The sequence below is a fragment of the Pteropus medius genome, unplaced genomic scaffold (genome assembly GCF_902729225.1).
Source record: "Pteropus medius unplaced genomic scaffold, Ma_sr-lr_union100, whole genome shotgun sequence".
NCBI lineage: Eukaryota > Metazoa > Chordata > Mammalia > Chiroptera > Pteropodidae > Pteropus > Pteropus medius.
Window position 1 is genome coordinate 649,443 of NW_024344374.1, and position 19,746 is coordinate 669,188.

The 19,746-nt window shown below is 35.1% G+C and overlaps 1 protein-coding gene across 2 annotated transcripts in view; it reads left to right on the plus strand.

Annotated features, from left to right (window-relative positions):
- Positions 1-1,057: 1,057 nt before the first annotated feature.
- Positions 1,058-19,746, plus strand: part of SMC2 (structural maintenance of chromosomes 2) — a 51,471-nt gene continuing 32,782 nt past the window's right edge. The window contains exons 1-9 of one of the 2 annotated variants that reach the window (XM_039870595.1): positions 1,058-1,286; positions 1,890-2,039; positions 3,917-4,039; positions 5,036-5,074; positions 7,802-7,912; positions 8,093-8,137; positions 9,520-9,753; positions 9,962-10,111; positions 19,057-19,290. In XM_039870595.1, coding sequence (XP_039726529.1) covers positions 1,119-1,286; positions 1,890-2,039; positions 3,917-4,039; positions 5,036-5,074; positions 7,802-7,912; positions 8,093-8,137; positions 9,520-9,753; positions 9,962-10,111; positions 19,057-19,290 — 1,254 coding nt within the window. In that variant the 5' untranslated portion in view covers positions 1,058-1,118. The remainder of the gene's footprint in view (positions 1,287-1,889; positions 2,040-3,916; positions 4,040-5,035; positions 5,075-7,801; positions 7,913-8,092; positions 8,138-9,519; positions 9,754-9,961; positions 10,112-19,056; positions 19,291-19,746) is intronic. The other variant, XM_039870596.1, reaches the window with a different exon arrangement.

Here is a 19,746-nt window from a genome sequence, read left to right on the forward strand (position 1 = left end):
CAATCAATGAACCAGGCAGTGAAGGTGGGGTCCTTTGCTCGCGCCGAAATTCAAAGGTATAAATATTTCCGGCCGTGATGCAGAACCCGGAGTGAGGGTTGTAGCCGCTATGGTGGGATTCGCCTCCTAGTGCCCGAAGCCGGGCAAGGTGAGCCGCTTTCCGACCAAGAGGAACTTTTGAGGCGCCTCAAGCCCAGGCAGCCGGACGCAGCGGTGAAGCGGGTGCATGCGCGCGACTGGTTGGGCCTAACCTGGCGTTCCTGGCGGGAGATAGGGGCAGTGGGGCGGAAGGGGTAGTAGCAAGAAGGGACCTCAGATGAAAATTAATCCTAAACAGTTTCTGGCAGAATGACTAGTTCCTATCAAGTCTTGGGCTGGGGCGAGGAAGTGTTGACGGGAAAGCGAGGGAACAGCCTGAGTGAAAGCCAGAGGCAGAAGGATATGAGATTCATGATTTAATGAATATTTACTAACACCAACCCCACCCTCGCACGCCCTCGAGTCAGGCAATGTTTGGGCACACAGCAATGGACGTAGGCGAAGATCCTTAAGTAACTTACATTATGATAGATTGGGTAGACAAATAAGTACTGTTCAGATTACTAAGTTCAATGAAGGAAAAAGTAAAGGGATGGGTAGAGGTGCTCATTTATATATGGTAGTCAGAAAGGACTACAGTAAGGTTACATTTGGGCAGAGACGTGAGTGTAGTAAAGGAGAGTGAACCGTGCCAGTATCTGGAGAAGTACGTTATGGATAAAAGGAATGGGTTGTGAAATAGTAAGTAGTCTGTTAGCTGGAGTATTATAACGATGGAAGAGAAGCTTGGAAAAATAAGTAGTTGACTTCCAGATTGAATTAATAGTTTAACTCCCAGGTACCGACTAACTTTTGCATGTTTTTAATTTGGAGGAAGACATCTTTACATCAGAGGAAGTAGCTTGGCTTGGCAGGTTTTATTTCTATTGAGCTGTCATTCCTGTGTTTTAGTTGTTTATATTCATTATGGTTCCAAGTTTACATTCCATTTATGTGTTATTATTTATGTTTTCTACAGAACTGTTTTGTGGCCTATTAGAGTCCTAGCAAAGGTTTACTTGTCCAGGTCATCAGTGAAAATGCATATTAAGTCAATCGTTCTTGAGGGATTCAAGTCCTATGCTCAGAGGACTGAAGTCAATGGTTTTGACCCCCTCTTCAATGCCATCACTGGTTTAAATGGCAGTGGGAAATCCAACATATTGGACTCCATTTGCTTTTTGCTGGGCATCTCCAACCTGTCTCAGGTAAAGTGTAAACTTTCTGATTCATGTGAATTTAAGTTTGGGAAACCTAAAGGGAATCCTGTTGAACTAGGAAACTTGCCAATATTTACATTTTTTACTTTATGTGAATTACCTTATACTTCACTGCAGTCCTTTAAAGGTAGGTATTATTACTCCATTTTTATGGTGAGAAAATAGAAACTTAGAATGGTTGCCTAAGGTTCATCTTATTTTGGAGCAGCACTCACACTCAGTCATTCTTACTTTAAGGCAGTCTCATTCCAGAGTCTATATTTACCTCTGCCTGTATTCTAACGCCTTTTCAGAATTTGTGAATGAGATTGGATAACAGTGAAATTCTTAGATACTGTCTACCCTTAACTCTTTTAAATAAACTTTTGTTAAAGGAGTAGAAAACAATTCAATTCAGGGTTGAAAAAGTCCTATGGAAAAAGGCATTTATTTCAGGTTGTTGCCCATTTTCCTTGCCTGTGAATGCAACTGCCTGTCTTTGGCTACTGGAAGGATAATATATGTGAGTGATTTTCCAACAAGAAACCTATTTTTTATGCCATTTTGTGCAGTATGGAGTTTTGTAATTAATGAGCTTTTTTTTTCTTTTAGGTTCGGGCTTCTAATTTACAAGATTTAGTTTATAAAAATGGTCAGGCTGGTATTACCAAAGCCTCAGTCTCAATCACCTTTGACAATTCTGACAAAAAGCAAAGTCCTTTAGGATTTGAGGTCCATGATGAAATTACAGTAACAAGGCAGGTGAGTGGCTACTAAATAGTTGGATACCTAAGAACTTGCATATCTGATATATTTTTTGGTGCTATGACTTTGCTGCAGAGAGAAAGTTTTTGAGCAAAATTAATGCATTAAATACTGACTAGATTCCTTAAGAATATCTGCCTTATGTTAAAATTTTGATCATGCAAATTTTACCATTTACCAAGAGCATTGAAAGGGATCTGAAAAGTCACCTATCAGTATAGGCACTCAACCATGCCTAAATCTTGAACCATACTTATCCTCTCTGTGTGGGGAACACCTACCAGTACTTGGGATCTTGCTATCTTCTGAGGTAATTCGTTTTGTTTTTGAATAGGTCTAATTAGAAAGTTTTTCCTATAAATTGAGCTAAAGTGCTGTCTGCACGTTTTACACATTAATCCTAGTTCTCTTGAAAGCACTAAGAGCAAATCTAATTCTATATTTCAATATTTAAATGTTCTTTAAATCTAAATGTTTTATAAGCCACATATTTCTGGGTCTCTCGATATTTAGTTGTTTCTAGTTCCCTCACTTGTCTGATCACATTGAATATGAATTCGTTCCAGTTCTTTATATCTTTTTTTTTTTTTAATAAACGGCAGCTAAAATTCCATGTACAAAAATTGATCTAGTTAGGTCAGGATTAAGCGGAATTGTCACTTCTTTCTACTTCATTTTTCTCAATATGACATTGGAGAGTTCATAATACTTTATGAATTCATATCTGATTTACTTAAAATTACATTTTTTTAAATGTGCGCTATTAGCCATTACTGCCATTTCTGTATGTAAGCAGGTTTTTGGAACTAATGCTTTTGTCCCTTAAAATCTTTTTTTTATAGTCAGTGTTTCCAGTTTGTCAAAGCTTTATTTTTAAAAATTCTAATTCCCATTTACTCTCTACCTTAGCATTATATAACTTACAGATTTCCTTATATTTTAATGAAAGCCTTAGTAAAAAAAAAAACAAAAAACATTGTCTAGATTGGGACAGAATTCTGTTCTTTGTCATTAAGCATCCATCAAATAACCACCCTTAAGGAATTTTCTGTAAGTCTGCTACTAATCTACCTGAAATCTCTGTCCTCATGTGGTCCTTATGCCTATGTCTTCACCAAAATTTTTTAACAAATACTTGGTTAAATTACTTATGGGTAAAATAGGTCTGCTCAAGTATATTGATAGATGATCTATCAGCCTAATAATCCTGTCAGGAAAAGAATTAACATTTCCTATTATTCAACATTATCGAGTGCTTGAAATATGCTGAGCATTCTTAAATGTCCTGGAAAATATAGATTGAAAGAATGAGAAACGATCTATCTTTAGGATCTCAAAGGGAGTGAGACAATTACATCCAATAAATGACAATATAAGTGCTATAGTAGAGTTTAAACAAGCTGTTGTCTAATATAAGTTGTCCTTAACCCATGCTGAAGATCCACAATTCCTCTTTTTCTTTCAAGTATTTGCACGTCATGAGTAAAAAGTGGAGGAAAAGGGGCTAACCTCTGAGTGTGGAAAAACTGTAGAAAGAGGGTGATGAAGGATAGAAAATATGTACCCATACTAGAAACTAAGCTAGAAGTGACCTTAGAGACTCAATCCAATTCAGGGACCTTAGGAGGCTTGTGTGCAATTATCTAACAAGTTAGTAAAAGTCTCTGGATTAGAAACCAGTTGTCCTGACTTAATCTTGTATTATTTTTCACCATGTCCCACGTCCTCTACTGTTTACTAAGATTGGCTTTACCATTATTTGGACAGAACAAACACATGTAAGATAATGTATTTTGGAATTTATCATCTTAGCTCAACATATATGTGTTTATATCTTTTAAAATATTTATCTTTTAAAATATTTACCTTTTTAGGTGGTTATTGGTGGCAGAAATAAATATTTAATCAATGGAGTAAATGCAAACAATACCAGAGTACAAGATCTATTTTGTTCTGTTGGCCTTAATGTTAACAACCCTCACTTTCTCATCATGCAGGTAATTTTGTTTTCTTTTTAGATTTTTCTTTTTTTATATACAGTTTTGCTGGTATTTGGGCACCTGTTAAGAAATGCAGGTTATTTGTACTGATGTATTCTAACATGTATATGTTTGAATTTTGTAGAACATCTAGAAGTAATTTTCATTTTACTCTGTTACTATAAGAACAATACACGCTAACTGTAAAAAAGTTTTTAAGTTATATCTTTTCAAAGTATTGTATTAAAGTATTTTATTATTTAAAATATGTATTAAATTTTTAATAATTTTCTTTTTTAGAGACTTATTCAAATGAAAAATAAGGGCTAATGTTATTTTGTCCTTATATTATCGCACTTGACCCATCCAGCTTTCCTTTGAGAAAGTCATAGCAAAGTCAATGGCAGGATCCTGATGAGACAAATAAAATTATTTTCACTACATCACAGCCTCAAAGCTGAAAATTTACTTCAAATGAAACTAAATCTGAAGTAATATGATTTTCTGAGAGTTGGATAGCAGGGTTTTGGGAGTTTTATTTGTCTTTTTTGGGGGTACTAATTTGATGATTTTCTGGCATTGAAAGAAAACATTTTCTATTCTATTTGAGACCTAGAAGTATGCATTCTATTTTTAGAAATTATCTTGGAGGGCTGTCATTCAAAAAAATCAAATGTTTAATATGCTACATTTATTGATATAACCTATCTTTTAGAATTGGAGACTTCTACATCATTAGTATTAACTTGCAGAAATATGGTTTGAGTTAACTTTGTATCATTTAATAACTCGTAATTTGTATCACTGTTAAGAAAGGGAATAGCAAAATTCTAGAATTATAAGATACCTTTAGTCTCAAATAAAAGAAACATCTTTTCATGTAAGTAGAAGAAAGAATTCCCAAAACATTGGTATATTAGTATATAATAGCTTCAGTGCAAATAAACATGTATGCTTTTAGGTTGTTCTCTGTAATTTGTTATCATTATAGTAAATTTGCCATTTCATTTTCAGGGCCGAATCACAAAAGTATTGAATATGAAACCTCCAGAGGTAAGAGTACTACTTATGAATAGTAAAAATAGTAATAATAGATACTGTTTTAATCTTCTAGATAATCAATTTTTTTAAACAATTTTTTTCATTAAAATTCTTGGAAACATTTAAGAATGATTAATAAAGAAAGTAGTTTTTTTAAAAAATGTTTGACACTGTGCCTAGTATTACATTATGATTATATTTTTTAGTTTTATAACATAACTCTTATGAGCCTTAGTTTTTTAATACATAAATCGAAATAAAAAATCTTAGCCTTAGGTTTGTTCTGAAGATTAAATGAGAATGTATATAGAAGAAAAGTGAAGGGATATTGTTAAGCAGATTTTTTAAAATTTTTTTTTAATTGAAATAAAATCGACATATTAATTTTAGGTATACAACATAACGATTCAATATATGTAAATGTTGCAAAATGATCACCACAATAAGTCTAGTTAACATCACCACACCGTTGCAGCTAAGAACTTTTAAGATTTACTCTTAGCAACTTTCAAATATACAATACAATATTATTAACTATAGTCACCATGCTGTACATTATATCCCCAGGGCTTATTTATTTTATAATTGGAAGTTTATACCTTGGACCACAGATTTTACCCACATCCAGTCCCCACCTCTGGCAACCATCAGTGTTCTCTTTATCTATGAATTTGCTCTTGTTTGCTTTTTGAGAAAAAATATGAGATTATGTGGTATTTTTCTTTCCCTGTCTGACTGACTTTGGCATAATGCCCTCAAGGTCCATCCATGTCATTGCAAACAGCAAGATTTCCTTTTTTTATGGCTGAATTATGTTCCATTGTATACATAGACAGGCATACCTTGGAAATATTGCAGATTTGGTTCCAGATCACCACAGTAAAGCTAATCATAATCTTTTTGCTGGCAAAGGGTCTTGCAGAATTTGTGAAAAACGCAACATCTGCAAAGCGCAATAAAGCAAAGTGCAATAAAACAAGGTGTATCTTTATACCACATTTTCTTTATCCATCAATTTAGGTTGTTTTCATGTTTCGGCTATTGTAAATAAGGCTGTGGTGAACATGAGGGTGCAGATACCTTTTCAAGTTAGTCTGTTTCTTTCAGATAAATACCCAGAAATACAATTGCTGTATCATATCATATTTCTATTTTCAATTTTTTGAGGAACCTCCAAACTGTGTTTTCTGTCGTGGGTGTACCAATTTACAATCCCACCATTAGTGCACAAGGGTTCCCCTTTTTCTACATCCTTGCCAATACTTATCTTGTCTTTTTGATAATAGCCATCCTAACAGGTGTGAGATTATATCTTATTATGATTAAGATTTACATTTTCCTGATGATTAGTGATGTTGAGCACCTTGTCATGTACCTGTTGGCCATCTGTATGTCTTCTGTGGGAAAATATCTGTTCACATCCTCTGCTCGTTTTTGAATTGAATTGTTTGTTTTCTGTTGAGTTTGTTATGTATTTGGATGTTAACACCATATCAGATACATGATTTACAAATATTTTCTCCCATTTCATAGGTTGTCTTTTCATTTTTGTTAATGGTTTCTTTTGCTGTGCAGAAGTTTTTTAGTTTGATGTAGTCCTACTTGTTTTTTGCTTTTGTTGCTTTTGGTGTCAAATCTAAAAAATCATCACTAAGACAGATGTCAAGGAGCTTACTGCCTATGTTTTCTAGGAGTTGTACGTGCCCAATATTAAAAGAAATTCTGACTGTACAAAGCAGCCTTTCTCAACTGTGTTTTCATTGTCAGAGTTAAATCCTATAGAAAAACCTACAGAAAAAGATTTGAGTGAAACTAATTCATGCATACAGTGGATTGCTTAGGGCATTTTCTCTTGGAGCCCCCTTGAGAAGAGTTGGTATGAAGCAATGAATACTTTATAGAAACACGGGCTCTTTAGTTATTTTTTTTCTATTGAGAAGAGCTAATAAGACTAATTGATAATATCGGTCCAGTTTGAATGTGGGGCATCCTTATTTTCTTTAACATCTTGAGGGAAAACTTCTAATTTGCAATCTGCCAAATACATAGAAATCAAAATGGTTTCCAGAGAAATCCTCTTGAGGTAGGGTTTGATGGTGAATAGGAATTCTAAAAAGGGATTGCTGGAAAAATTGCCTTTCTTATAAAATTATATTTGATTAATACTTGCCTCTTTCAGAGTGCCTTTCATATGAATTATTTTGTTTAATTCTCAACAGTGCTATGAGATATTATCAGTACTCTGGATGAAGAAGCTGAGGCACGGAGAAAATTAATAACGTACTTACCCAAGTTATTAGAGCATGTGCTGTGGTTGAGATGCAGATGTAATGCATGCTTCATCCTTGTAGTCTCAAAATGGCTGAAGTCTTACTTGGGACAATTTAAATTTCTAAAATGAAAGCTGGGTGATGTTAGCCTTTACTTTTTTAAAACTTGTATTTGAAGGAAAAGAGGAGTGAGGAATTACTGGCTTCAATTTTAAAAGAAATGTACTCTGGAACCTTAGTGTAGCATAAAGTTTGATGTTAGAATCGAAGTGAAGGCCAGAAATGTTTCTTGAATGTTAGGGTTATGGCTAACTATGCATTTTGCACACTTAACTTTTATGGTCCATTTGGGCCATTATTTTGGTAAGGTGCTTAGTGAGGCCAAGGCTTTAAATGATATACTTACTGTAAATTCCAATGAGACTCATTATCTCAGATTCTTAAAACGTTAATGCCATTGTCTTTCTAGATTTTGTCCATGATAGAAGAAGCAGCTGGAACCAGGATGTATGAATATAAAAAAATAGCTGCCCAGAAAACTATAGAAAAAAAGGAGGCTAAGCTGAAAGAAATTAAGACGGTAATTAAATTTATATAAGAAATTTTTAGAGCATAGTTTTGCATTTAAAGTTTCTCTGCTATAAAGAGGGAAATCCTGCCCCTCCCCTAGTTCTGTTTTCCAGTCGTGCTACTTTTCCTTTTTTAAATTTTTTAATGGTAATTTACAGACTGAAAATTTTTATTTTCCTTTATTTTCCAGATACTTGAAGAAGAGATTACTCCAACAATTCAAAAATTAAAAGAGGTATATCCTGTGTATGTGAGGACAGCAAGCTAGAATGTCTCTCACAATTGGTGATGTATCCAAGATCATGCACATAGGGATGAAATGTGTACCATTTATTAGAACTTATTTTCTGGGATGGGAAATGAGTTAGAGTTGGTACCCCATACTCAGCCTTCTGCTCGTAGAGGACATGCGCTTCATATCTATTAAGTCATAATTTTGGAGATTCCTCTTCATAATCTCAGATAATGATATGCCAGATTTTAATACTTTGTTGAAGAGAACAAGTCTAGATTTTTTTGGATAATTAGAATGGAAGAGAACAACATTTCTTAAAGATGCAGCAGTCTTAGTAACCCTTGTTGGTAGAGTGAATAACTTCTAAACTACTAGGGGCTATCACTACAATTACTGCTGTTAAGGCAATTGGTTAGTGAAAGGTGTTAAAAAAGATAATTAGGTTTTCTCTAATCTTTGCAGCTACCGACATCATAATGTTTCAGTGAAAGAACGCATTTATAGCACATTGTTTTCAAAGTTGTGCATTTAGGAATTTGTTAAATTCTCATTAAAATTTGATACTTCTCAAAGCTGTCTTCTGAATTAATATAGTAGCATAAGTGTTATGGATAAACTCAAAAATTGTAATCTTGAAGGTACTCCTTTTGTATGCATAGTTTAGTAGAAAACAGTAGTTCACAAGTTTAAACCTAGATCTCATACATAATTTTGCTAAATTCTTTCTAAATCTGACAACAGATTTAAGTCTTGTCATTTAGGAGAGGTCATTTAACTACTCTGAATTTCTTTATCTGCAAATTAAGAATTTTAATTGTTATTTTTGTTTGCCCTAGCAAGTCTTTATGGAAATCGAGTTTAGTTATGTGTGAGTAAATACTTGAATGAATGTTGGGTAGTCATTTTGGTAATACATATACTTTGTACTATGCCACTTTATATAAGGTACTTGAGCATCTGCAGACTTTGGTATCCACAGAGGGCCCTGGAACAGATCCCCCACAGAGGCAGAGGGATGACTGTACTATTAAAATACATTTAATAGTGTATCATTGGTGGTCATATAGGTCGTATTTATAGACCTCTTACTACCTTCAGTCTTTGAACCTTATATCCACATTTCTTTGGTAATCCTTATTGCCTGATTATATATTAGAAGAAATAGCCACATAAGATTCACTAGAGATGGTATAATGCTACCTTAATAATCCAGAGTTCTAATGTTAAAGTTTTCTAAAATTTATAATCCATGATCACTTAGTCCCAGACAAAATCTATCATGTAATGGGAAATTGTATACATGTTGCTGTAGTTCGATTCTTTCCAAATTTGTTTGAAGCCATGAGTTTTGAGCTATGCTTTATTGGTAATTTCTCTTTCAGGAAAGATCTTCCTACTTGGAGTACCAAAAAGTAATGAGAGAAATAGAACATTTGAGTCGTTTATATATCGCTTATCAGTTTTTGCTGGCTGAAGATACCAAAGAACGCTCAGCTGAGGAATTAAAAGAAATGCAGGATAAAATTGTAAAGCTTCAAGAGGAGTTGTGTGAGAATGATAAAAAAATAAAAGCACTTAGTCAAGAAATAGAAGAATTGGAAAAAAGAAAAGATAAGGTCAGACATACATGTTAGAATAGATAATATACTCTGTAAAAAATACTAAATTGTAAGCAACAGGATTCAATTGGGTATCGTCCTCCATATTGATTTGTTAATCTTAAAAGTATGACAGTAAAATAGCTTGTAAAAAATAATTCATACAAGAAAATGACAACATTAACAATTTAAATATGTTGATTCAATTGGGTATATCTGATTATAGGAAACTGGAGGTATACTTCGATCTTTAGAAGATGCTCTTGCAGAAGCTCAGCGAGTTAATACTAAATCTCAAAGTGCCTTTGATCTTAAGAAGAAAAATCTGACAAGTGAAGAGAATAAACGCAAAGAGCTGGAGAAAAATATGATTGAGGTAAGCAAATAATCTCACTAGTAGACATGTATCCAATTCCATTAATATTTATTGAGTGAGTGTCTGCTATCGACCGAGTGTAGTTGTTTGGGTATGTAGCCAAAGGACAAAATGACAAAAATGGACAAAATGCCTTGTGGGTCTTCATTCCATTGAGGGAAATGATTAAAAAAAAAAGTAATAATGATAAACGAAATATATAGCATCTTCTATAGTGGTACCTGATATAGAGAAAAAATAAAGCAGGAGATAGGATTAGGAGACAAATACAGTTTAGGCTTTTAAATTGGGTAGCCATTGAAGTTTTCATTGAGAGGGTGATATTCCATTAAAGGAGTTCAGAGAACCATGTAGCTAAATTGGGAGGCTGTGGGGGAAGATGGTCCAGGCAAAAGAACAGAAATTAATTGCCCCAGTGCTTAGAGTATTGGAAAAGCAAGGACATCAGTGCGATTGGTTAGCACTAAATAGTAGGAATACAGAATGATTATGGGATGTAAGATTGCATGTGATTTTACAAGACAACGTGAAGGACTTTGACCTTTATTCCCAGTACCATGGGAAGCCACTGGAGTTGGTTGAGCAGAAGCATGACATTTTTTTATATTTAATAGGACCATTTTTGTTGTTTTTTTTTTTAAATTTTTCAATTACAGTCGACATACAATATTATATTAGTTTTAGGTATATAGCTTAGTCATTAGACATTTATATAACTTACAAAGTATTCTACCTGGTAAGTCTAGTACTCATCTGGTATCATACGTAGTTATTATAATATTATTGACTATATTCCCTATGCTGTACTCTACATTCCTGTGACTTTTTATAACTGCCAATTTGTACTTCCTAACCCCTTCTCATTTTTCAGTCACCCTCCCAGCCACCCTCCCTTCTGGCAACCATCAAAATGTTCTCTGTATCTATGAATCTGTTTCTGTTTGCTTATTTTCTTTTTAGATTCCACATATAAGTGAAATCATATGGCATTTGTCTTTTTCTGCCTTATTTAATTTAGCATAACACCCTCTAGGTCCATCCATGTCACAAATGGCAAGATTTCATTCTTTTTTATGGCTGAGAAATATTCCATTGTATATATGTCCTACCTCTTCTTATCCAGTTGTCTATCAGTGCTTCCATATCTTGGCTATTGTAAATAATGCTGCCACGAATATAGGGATGCATATGTCTTTCCGAATTAGTGTTTTGGATTGCTTCGAATAAATACCTAGAAGTGGGATTTCTGGGTCATAGGGTAGTTCTATTTTTTATTTTTTTGAAGAACCTTCATACTGCTTTCTATTATTTCTATGATTTACTATTCTACCAACAGTGCACTAGGGTTGCCTTTTTTCCACATCTTCGCCAATATTTATTGTTGATAGCCATTCTTACAGGTGTGAGGCGATACCTCATTGTGGTTTTAATTTGCATTTCCCTGATTATTAGTGATGTTGAGCATCTTTTCATATCTCTATTGACCATCGGTATGTCCTCTTTGGAGAAATGTCTATTCTGGTCCTATGCCCATTTTTTAATTGAATTCTTTGGTTTTTTTGATGTTAAGTTGTTTGAGTTCCTTATATATTTTGAATGTTAATCTGTATTGGATGTATCATTGCCGAATATCTTCTCCTAGTCAGTAGGTTGTCTTTGTTTTGTTGATGGTTTCTTTTGCTGTGCCAAAATTTTTTAGTTCAATGTAGTCTCATTTGTTTTTTTCTTCTCTTTCTCTTGCTCAAGGAGACATATCCAAAAAAATATTTCAAAAAAAAAAGAAAAAAAAATAGTACTAAGAGTATACCGTCTGCTCTTTTCTAGGAGATTTATGGTCTGGGATCTTGTATTTTAAGTTTTTAATCCATTTTGAGTTTATTCCTGTATGTAGTGTAAGAAAGTGAACTAGTTTCATTTTTTGTATACATCTGTCACAGTTTTATTAACACCATTTATTGAAGAGACTGACTTTACCCCATTGTATATTCTTGCCTCATTTGCCATTGATTAATTGACCATATAAGCATGGGTTTATTTCTGGACTCTCTATTCTGTTTCATTAATTCTGTGTGTCTCTTTTTATACCAGTAACGTGCTGTTTAGATTTCTATAGCCTTGTAGTGTAGTTTGATATCAGGTTATATGATACCTCCAACTTTGTTCTTTCTCAAGATTGCATTGACTATTTGGTGTCTTTTCTGGTTCCATATAAATTTTAGGATTATTTGTTCTAGTTCTGTGAAAAATGCCAGTGGTATTTTGATAGGAATTGCCTTGAATCCGTAGATTGCATCTGAAGTATGGACATTTTAATGATATTAATTCTTCCTATCTGTGAACATGGCACATCCTTCCATTTATTTTATCTTCAGTTTCTTTCTTTATTTGTCATAGTTTTCTAAGTATAGGTCTTTTATCTTCTTGTTAAAAGTTAAATTTATTACTTTTTTTTGATGCAGTTGTAAATGGGACTGTGTTCTTAATTTCTCTTTCCGATAGTTCATTATTGGTGTATAAAAATGCAACCGATTTCTGAATATTAATTTTGGATCTTGCTACTTTACTGAATTTATCAGTTCTAATAGTTTTTTGAGGGAATCTTTAGGGTATGTCATCTGCAAATAATGACAGTTTTACTGGTTAGGACTTCCTATATTGTATAAAAGTGGTGAGAGTGAATGAACATCTTTGTCTTGTCACTGATCTTAGAAGAAAAATGTCAGCTGTGGGTTTGTCAAAGATATGACCTTTATTATGTTGAAGTTTGTTCTCTGTTGCCACTGTGCTGAGAGTTTTTATCATAAATGGATGTTGGATTATGTCAACTTCTTTTGCTGCATCTATTGATAATGATCATATAATTTTTATCCTTCATTTTATGTGGTGTATCATGTAATTGACTTGTGGACATTGAAATAGCCTTGTATCCAGGAATAAATCCCACTTGATCATGGTGTATCATCTTTTTAATATGTTGCTGAATTGAGTTTGCTCATGTTTTCTTGAGGATTTTTGCATGTATATTCATCAGGAATATTGGCCTATAATTTTTTTTTTTGGTAATGTCTTTAGTTTTGGTATCACTGATGCTGGCCTCATAAAATGAGTTTACAAGCCTGCCTTCCTCAGTTTTTTGAAATATGTATTCATTCTTCTTTGAATGTTTGGTAAAATTCACCTGTGAAGCCATCCGGTCTGGGACATTTGAGACGTTTTGATTATTGATTTGATTTCATTAGTAGTTATTAGTTTGTTCAGAACTGTTTCTTCCCAATCGAAACTTGAAAGATTATATTTCTAGGAATTTATCCATTTCTTGCAGGATGTCTCAGTTTGTTGGCAGATAATAGTTTGTAGTATTTTCTTATAATCCTTTGTATTTCTGTAGTATCACCTTCACTTCTCTTTCATTTCTAATTTTATTTGTTTGGGTCCTCTTTTTTTCTTAATTAGTCTGGCTAAAGGTTTATCAATTTTGTTTATCTTTTCAAAGAACTAGCTCTTGGTTTCATTGATCTTTTGTATTGTTTTTTAAGACTTTTTTATTTCCATTTTGATCTGTATTATTTTTTTCCTTCTACATTTTGGGCTTCGTTTGCTGTTCTTTTTCTAGTTCCTGTAGATGTAAGATAAGCTTGTTTATTTGACATTTTTCTTGTTTCTTGACGTAGGCCTGTATTGCTGTGAATTTCCCTCTTAGGACCACTTTCACTGTGTCCCATAGATTTTGGGTTGTTGTGTTTTTATTTTCGTTTGTCTCAAGGTATCTTTTGATTTCTTATTTGATCTCATTATTAACCTGTTTATTTCATAGCATGTGATTTAGCCTTCATGTGTTTTTCCGTTTTTTTCTTATAATTGATTTCTAGTTTCATACTATTATGATCTGAGAAGATGCTCGATAAGTCTTCAGTCTTCTTAAATTTATCAAGACTTGTTTTATGGCCTAACGTGGTTTATCCTAAAAAAGGTTCCATGTTCACTTGATTAGAATGTATAGTCTGCTACTCTTGGGTGAAATGCTCCAAAAATAATCAACTAAACACATCTGGTCTAATGCATCATTTAAGGCCACTGTTTCCTTGTTGATTTTCTACCTAGATGATCTATCCACTGATATCAGTGGGGTGTTAAAAGCCCTCTTCTATTACCATATTACTGCCAAACTCTTCCTTTACGTCTATCAATATTTGCTTTATATATTTAGGTGCTCCTCTGTTGAGTGCATAGAGTTATGTCCTCTTGTTGGATTGATTCCTTTATCATCATGAAATGCCCCTTTGTCTCTTGTAACAGCCTTTGTTTTAAATCCTGTTTTGTCTGATATCAGTATTGCTATCCCAATCATTTTTTTAATTTCTATTCACATGAAATCTTTTTCCATCCCTTTTAGTCTGTATGTGTCTTTCGATCCGAAATGGGTCTCTTGTGGGCAGCGTATAAATGGGTCTTTTTTTTAAAAATCCATTGCTACCTTATGCCTTTTGATTGAGCATTTAGTCCATTTACATTTAAAGTAATTGTTGATAGATATGTAGTTATTGCCATTGTATTATTCATATTTCTTATCTTTTATTTTTCTTCCTAAAGAAGTCCTTTTAACATTTCTTATAATATTGGTTTGGTGGTGATGAACTCCTTTAGCTTTTCCTTGTTGGGAAGCTCATTTTCTATTCTTCGATTCTAAATGATAGCCTTGCTGATTAGAATAATCTTCGTTGTAGGTCCTTGCTTTTCATCACTTTGAATATTTCCTGCCAGTTCCTTTTGGCCTGCAAACTTTCTGTTGAGAAATGAGTTCACAATCTTATGGAAGCTCCCTTGTAGGTTCTTTAACTTTTGGCATTTTACTTGTAATGTGTCTTGGTGTGGGCCTCTAGGGGTTCATCTTTTGGGGGACTCTCAGCACTTCCTGGATTTGTATGTCTATTTTCCTTCACCAGGTTAGGAATTTTTGTTATTATTTCTTCAGATAGTTTTTGAATCCCTTGCTCTCTCTCTTCTCCTGTATATGGATGCTAACGCAGAGGCCCCTTAAACCATCCTTATTTTTTAAAATACTTTTTTTTCTTTTCACTGTTCCAGTTGGGTGTTTTCCACTACCTTGTATTCCAGATTGCTGATTTCAGTCCTCTGCTTCATCTGATCAGCTGTTGATCCCTCTGATGTATTCTTCAATTAAATTATTATATTCTTCATTTCTGACTGATTCTTTATGTTTCGTATCTCTTTGTCGAAATTGTCACTGAATTTATTTATTCTTCCCATAAGTTCATTGACCATCCTTATAACCAGTGTTTTGAACTCAATCTGGTAGATTGCTTGTCTCAATTTTGTTTGTATTTTAGAGTTTTGTCCTGTTCTTTTATTTGGGACGTTTCTTTGTATCCTCATTGTGACCTCCTCCCTGTGTTTGTTTCTGTACATTAGGTAGATCTGCTATGTTTTCTGGTGTTGGCAAAGTGCTTTTCTGTAGTGGCTGTCCTGTAGGACCCAGTGGCGCAGTCTGTCTGGTCACCTGAGCTGTGTGTTCCAGGGATGTCCCTCCTGTTGTAGTTGAGCCTTGATTGCTGTTGGCACGTCAGTTGGGATTGACCCTCAGGCTGAAAGTGAGGACTGGCCATGACCTCGGGAAGAGCTGTTCTGCAGGGGCTGACTCCACAGAGCGGAAGTTAATTTAGTGGGGCTCTAATGCCAGCCAAGTGCATCCTTCAGGTATGTCATTTGTGGAGTTGGTTGGATGGTGCTCTGGTATGATCTGAAGCCGGCCCTCGGTGTGCTGGTTCTGGAGCCTCTTTGGAAGGGGCTCTGATGCTGGTCAAGGTCATCCACTGCTTGTGCCTGTCTTGGGCCATTTGGTAGGAGGTACAAAGTGATCTGCTGTTGGTTGCACCTTGTACTCGGTTTGGAGGCATTTAGGAGAGACTGTTCTGTATACTGGCTGGCCTCCACTAGTGTCTGGTTTGGTACCTTTTGGTGGGCACCATGATGTGCAGGGTTTGTGGCTGTTTAGTTGAGGCTACATGCCAAGCCAAGACTGGCGACTGCTTATGTCAGGCTTGGGGCTACCTGATAGGATTTACAATGCAAGTTGAGACTAGTTGCCGCTTCTGCCTGCAGGTTTGGGGTAGCTAAGCAAGAAGTACAGGGCACACTGAGGCTTGTTTGGGATTTGTGGATCTTCGAGAGATTTTAGAAAACTGCAGCACAAGTCAAGGCAGGCTGCTTGTGTGAGGAGCTGCTGGAAGGGGTTCTGCTGAGCGGGCGAGTTGGGTGGGGCAAATGTAGAACTTGGATTTGGCGCCCACCTACACTGGACCAACTGGGTTGGGGGAGGGCTCAACAAAGGAACAGTATCGCCTGCCAGCACTTCCATGTCAGAGAGAACTGTCCAGACGCGTGCCCTTCCAGCCTTGCCCTGAAGCTAGTCAATTTAGTTCCTCCTTATATGTCCCTGGTGATTTTCAAGCTACTGCCTCTGCGCTGGAGCCCAGAGCTAGTGAATTGGTGAGCGACTGCTTTAAGACCTGCAGCTCCTAGGTCTTCAGCACCCCCTCTATCTCACTAGGATGAAGTCCATGCTGATTTTAACATCCAGATGTTCTGGGAACTCTTTTTTTATGGCACTGGAACCCTGGGCTGGGGAGCGTGCTTGTGGGGCTTGGACCCCTTGCTTCTCAGGGAGGACCTGCACAACTAGAAATCCTTCTCTGTTCTTAATCACCACACCTTGGGTGTGGGACCTGCCTGTTCTGTGTCACTGCCCCTCCTACCAGTCTCAATGTGGCTGCTTCTTTATGTTAGTTATAAGACTTCTATTCAGCCAGTCTTCAGGTAGTTCTCAATGATGGTTGTTCTATAATTTAGTTGTAATTTTGATGTGGTCGTAGGAGGAGGTAAACACAGTGTTAACCTCTCTATCATCTTGACAAGAAGACTCCTATTCTTGTTTTGAGTATAAAGAAGGAAGAAGCTTGTCCAGGTGATAACCCTTGGATAAATGAGTAGAAGTGGGTATATTGAGAAAAGTTGTGGGATTTTATGTATATTTTAAAAGTCCAACAAGATAGACCTGGGAGATTGGTCATCTATAAAAGAAGAGACTGAAGGAAAACTCCAGATTTTTGTCTTTGACAGTTGAAGAAATGATTACCATAAGCTGAGCGGAGAATAGGAAGAAGTACACCATGAACTTAATGGGCTTGAGGTGCCTGTTAGACATCTAAATAGAGATGTTGATTAGACAGTTGAAATATTGAATCCCAGTTAGAAATAAAAATCAAAATACAAATGTAGGCACGCACCCAGGCTAGTGCTCAGACGTCTTCTATATACACTCATTTCATCTTAGGTGATCCTTTCCAGATTTAAATACCATCTGTGTGTTGACACCTTTCAAATCTAATTAGCCTCTCAATTCTAGACTCATTTATCTAGCTACTCGACATTTTTTCATGGATGACTAACAAAGTCTAAAACTTAACATATCCAAAGTAGATCTCTTAAATTTTCCCCACCTACCCAAACCTGCTACTAAATTACTAAATTTGTCTCTTATCAGTAAAGGGTACCAGTGTTAAACTATGTTCTGTCCAGAAGTCCTAGAATCCTGGATTTCCCTTTTTCTCTCAAATTCTGTATCTAACTCCATCAGCAAATTTGTTGACTTTAAAATATCTAGAATATAGCCACCTTTCATCACTTCCATCACAGTTAACCCGGTACAAACCATCACCTCTCATGAAGGATACTGCAAAAGTGTCTTTTTTGGTTACCCTGCTTTTACTCTTGATGCTGTATGGTCTGTTCTTCATAAAAGCAAAAATATCAATTGGATCACATCACTCTTGTGCTTAAAATTTTTCAGTGGTTTCAAAGTCACATGTAGAATTAAATCCAAAGTCTTTACCATGGCTTACATGACCCTACATGATGTGATTCCTGGCTCCTTCTTGCCACTTGTTCACTGGTCTATCCACTGTTCTTCAAACACCTAAGCATATTCCTTAGAGCCAAGTATACTGTCCCCCTGGTATTAGCATGGTCCTTTTATTTCATTTAGTTTTCTGCTCAAAATGTTATCACAAAAGGACCTTCTCTCATCATTCTTTTTTAAAGTAGTAGTCCCCATCATTTTCCATCCCTGTACTTTGCTTTATTCGTTTAATATGTTTTCCACTCTAAAGTGTAAGCTCCCTGAGGAGCCTGTGTCCTTAATATGCAGAACAACCCCGGGTACACAGTAAGCATCTAATAAATATTTAATGAAATGTGAATTAACCAAGTGGGCCAATATTTGTTCATGCTCATGTAAACAAAATAGCTAGATTGTGTGTGTGTGGGCGTGCGCGCGCGTGCGTGCTGGTACCTTGCATAGTGCTAGATATCTGGTTAATGTAACTTAAAAGATGTTAAGTAATGCTGTCTCTACAATTATTTACTTAAATTTTATAGCCCTTAATAGTTTATAAAAATATTTTCATCTACATGCTCCTAATCCTAAAACCTCTACTCTAGTTTATAAAAATATTTTCATCTACATGCTCCTAATCCTAAAACCTCTACTTTTAAGTTTGTTGTAGGATAGCTATTATTTCAAATTTTTAGATTTAGAAATTGATTTTCGGTTTCTTCAAGTGCTTTGTTTACATTTGCAATGATGTTTTAGCTCATTATCTCCCAGATTCGACTATAACATAAAATGAAAGCATTTCTGGTAGGATAGGAGGCATAATTTATCCTAAAAACAGAGCTAATTTCAAAATGGAAATAAAATATTTAAAGTTATAATGGTTATTTTTATTACCATGCCCACTTCAAATTGCTATCAAATTTGTTGACATACGTATATGTGTGTATAAGACATATGTATATATGTGTATAAGAAAATGGACGTTTTTCCTACAATATAATACTTTTCAATCTCAATCTCTTACTACCTAAAGGATACTAAAACTTTAGCAGCAAAGGAAAAAGAAGTTAAAAAGATAACAGATGGGCTGAACACCCTTCAAGAAGCAAGTAATAAAGATGCTGAAGCTTTAGCCACTGCACAGCAGCACTTCAATGCTGTCTCCGCTGGCCTGTCCAGTAATGAAGATGGAGCAGAAGCAACTCTTGCTGGTCAAATGATGGCCTGTAAAAATGACATAAGTAAAGCTCAGACAGAAGCCAAACAGGTAAATACAGACATTAAGCAGTATGTGATTGCCTTTTTTTTTTTTTGCTGTTTTTATTGACATTATAAAGTTCAAGTCCTAAGCTTTAACAGGAAAACAGAAGTCCTCTTCATTTCTCCCATGTACCCCCTCCATTCCAGTCTTTGGTTTCCTTAACCCTGATTTCATAATCTTCAAAAGCTTGTCAATCTGTTATAATGGTTTAGATAGTTGTTCAACTTAAAGTCCTGTGAATGCAAGAGTTTTGATGGTAGAAAGAAAAATATACACACACATTGTTTTAATGGAGGACTCGTTTTTAAAAATATATACAGATGTGTGTTTGTGTATTAATAATTCCAGTCAACGTTTTCATTACGTATTTGCAACTTTTTCATTCAAAGATGGTGGTCACAAAAACTTGTAAAAAATCAATAGCAAAAAAACTTTTAAGTCATCTCAGTTTTTCTGTAACCT